The sequence below is a fragment of the Octopus bimaculoides genome, chromosome 8 (genome assembly GCF_001194135.2).
Source record: "Octopus bimaculoides isolate UCB-OBI-ISO-001 chromosome 8, ASM119413v2, whole genome shotgun sequence".
Lineage (NCBI taxonomy): Eukaryota > Metazoa > Mollusca > Cephalopoda > Octopoda > Octopodidae > Octopus > Octopus bimaculoides.
In genome coordinates this window covers 92,801,200-92,804,523 of record NC_068988.1, presented here as the reverse complement: position 1 = coordinate 92,804,523, position 3,324 = coordinate 92,801,200, and the positions used below count along the sequence as shown (strand labels likewise).

Here is a 3,324-nt window from a genome sequence, read left to right as displayed (position 1 = left end):
TCATACCCCTAAAACATAGAAAATTGCTAAAAGAAAGAATTTGGGAAAACATCTGACAATTAGATTTCTCACCCAAGGTCAACTATTCAAATGGCTTCATAAAACACTCTAACATTACTTCCTTTCATCTATTATTCATCAACATTCTTTCACTCCCATACTAATTAACAAACCCCAACCCCACCCCCAAACACACCCAAATCCCATATATAGAATCACAAAGCCCCAAATCCTCAGATCTATTTGACAACTAATGCAAGAAAGTTAGCAAGGAATTTTTTTTTTAAATCTCCCCACCCAAGTTAACAAAGAACTTACTAGATCTACAAACTAAAGTGTAAAATTTATATTATTAAAAATATAAAAAATAATAATGCGATTGAGAATTTAAAATCACTTCTTTAACTTTCTAAAAAATAATAAATTAAACTGATTAGAACTACCAGTGAAGTCATTCTTTTTCTTTTTTCAAATATAAAATATATACGACACACACATTTATATATATATACACACACATAGCATGTATCATGTAGTTATGTGTGTGTGTGTGTGTATAAACACATACATGTATACATGCATACATACACAGATATGTATGTACGTGTATAAGTATACGTTTCTATATGTATGTACGTATGTATGCATGCATGCATATATAACAGAATCTATGATAGTATACATGTATGCATGCATATGTAATAATATCTTGCATGCATTTATAATAGTATCTAAGACTATATTTTCTAAGCAATTTGTCAATTTCTCCTTCCTTTTTTAAAACTATGGTACGGTATGAAGGAAATTTGACTGGCATGTCATGCATGTTGGGTAGCCACAGAGAGACTCCTTCGTATGTTTGTGATGTACAATTAAAGAACAATGTATAAACAGTCATAATAAAAAGATTCACTTATAGGCCTCATTTTGGTTTTCTTGAAAACGATTCGTGGTAACTTAAGAAAACATCTTAATGCTATTTAAATAAACCAAATAATACATTGTAAAATATATAGGTATAAAATTGTCTTGAGGTGATTCGACGAACTGATAGCCTCTAGTCCACAGGTTTCACAGCAATTTTGTTTCATTGAATCGTCATAATATTTACAAAGTTTTTTTCGACATCCATCAAGCTTGTCCCCGAATGTGCAGCTGTCTGCTTTCCTGCGTAGCAAAGCACAAGTCCAGCAACACACAGAAAAGAAGTATTCATTATAACAATAATAATTTCTTCCGAATGTAGCATAATTACACGTAATATTAAGCTCATCGATTACATCGGGTTGTTTATCCCCCAACCAACAACCCATATCAATTTTTGGTGGGTCTCCCTCCGTTGTACAGTGCCCTTTAATGCACCACTTACCGTTGCCACACGTTGTACCTTCTAGTGGCATCATTCCAATACACATGCCTTTCTGGTAACACTTCATATGGATACAAAATCTGTCTGTTGTTTTGAAATTCTCATATTCGCAATTGTATATATTCGATTCGTGTAAAAATCTGTGATAGCATTGTTGACTCGCGCTGAGCCATTGTCCAGGTTTGATTAAGGTATTAAGCTGGTACTCTTGCGCTATGCTTCTTCGCCACAAACAAGCGTACCTCTTGTCGGTGTGACCTTTTTTGACAATACCTAATACGAAGTCTCTCGAACATTCTGAAAAGGAAAACAGGTTTAAGCTTAAATCCGTGTTCTGGAATAATGCAAGGAGTTGAGACATTGTGAATCTGTTTTCGGGGGAACACTCAGTGTCAATCGTATCAAATGGTATTCCAACCGAGCGTCCAATTAACTGGACTGCAGCAAAAGCTGTTCTCAAACTTAACCTTTCAGCAAGTATGCTTATAGAATCACTTGAACAAATTCCGTTTGCCTTGCCGAAATCAAGTGCCTTAACATATGGAATTATGTCTTGTAATGTTATGAATATTATATGGTCCACACCGCTAGTATATTCCTCGCTTGAATGAATCAACCAATTTCTCAAGCGCATCCAAATGTCTTTTGGATCCCTTGTTTTCGATTCAGCAAGAACCAAGTTGTGCACGTGTTCCGTTTTAGTAATAATCATGTAATTACATATTACATTTAAAGAAAAATTTTCAGTAGTCAGAGAATGGAATATATAATGTATCAGTGAAATCAGACTACTATAATATGATTGTAATAATTCGTTCGTTCTTTCTTCTACGTCTTCAACATAAGGTGGTATTATCGACATGAAGTGCGCATATATTGTATAGTCTAGTATAAGTGATAATTCAATATTCAAATTAGCAAAGCCCATGTTTTCTCGCTTTTTCCTAGATTGTGAATAAGGAGGTTTTAAATTAGCCGTATTATTCTCTGAAATACGATCACACGCATTCTGTGATGCTGCTCCTTGCAGAGAGTGTATTGTATGCCGGTGTCCATATTTACCTTGGAATCTTCCGACATCGAGTTTTAAAAAATCAGGATAAAGAACGAAATGGAAACCATTGTAGCAAAACATTCCAGTTAAAAAATATTGTTTGAAAGTTTCGTTTCGTGTTTGCTCTTTTTTACATTGAACTGTAAAATAGCCATTTTCGTTGACGTATATACCAGATGTATTAACACATGTAACGTTATGTTGGATGTGATTCTTCTGAAAACCTTTATAATTTAAGATATACGTATCAAACGATTCATATGTTCTTGAAGATTTTCTCAGTTTTAAAATTATTTCATGTTTATTTGCTTGAACCCTAAAATAAAGTGCATCTTTATTCTGGGTCTTGTTGGTATACGGGATTTTGATATTATATACCCAGGCAGCAAAGGGTTTTGAGCCGTGACTTCCAGCATTTGTTTCACAAAAGTAACAATAAAGAATGCTTAAAAGTAGATAGGCCAGAAATCGCCCCATATGAAAACACTTTTACAAACTCAGCAAATACTCTGTCGATATCACGAACCCTTGGAATATTCCCATTTAGCACAGTTTCTCTTATGACGTCATTTAACCTGACTATAATCTTTCCGTTTTTCTTTGCTGCAGAAAAGAAGAAACACACACATATGCTTACACAAGCGCACGCGCACGCCCCAACCAGGCCGGTTTAACAATAAATATCGCCCGGCTAAATGTAATACAGACCCACCAAATTTAGAAAAATATTATTTTCCACTAAGTTGATCATCGTATATATACTGATAGATAGATAGATAGATAGATAGATAGATAGATAGATATGCATACAGATAGATAGATAGATAGATAGATAGATAGATAGATAGATAGATAGATAGATAGATAGATAGATAGATATGCATACAGATAGATAGATAGA

At 34.0% G+C, this 3,324-nt stretch overlaps 1 protein-coding gene across 1 annotated transcript; it reads right to left on the bottom strand.

Moving 5' to 3' along the window:
* Window positions 1–908: 908 nt before the first annotated feature.
* On the bottom strand, window positions 909–3,115 carry LOC106874587 (uncharacterized). Its single transcript, XM_014922376.2, has one exon. The coding sequence runs from the start codon at window positions 2,898–2,900 to the stop codon at window positions 981–983; it is 1,920 nt and encodes a 639-aa protein (XP_014777862.1). The 5' UTR covers window positions 2,901–3,115; the 3' UTR covers window positions 909–980.
* Between the last annotated feature and the right edge of the window lie 209 nt (window positions 3,116–3,324).

Excerpts from the sequence above, each read along its gene's own strand:
- LOC106874587 (XM_014922376.2), bottom strand. The coding sequence starts at position 2,900 with ATGGGGCGATTTCTGGCCTATCTACTTTTAAGCATTCTTTATTGTTAC.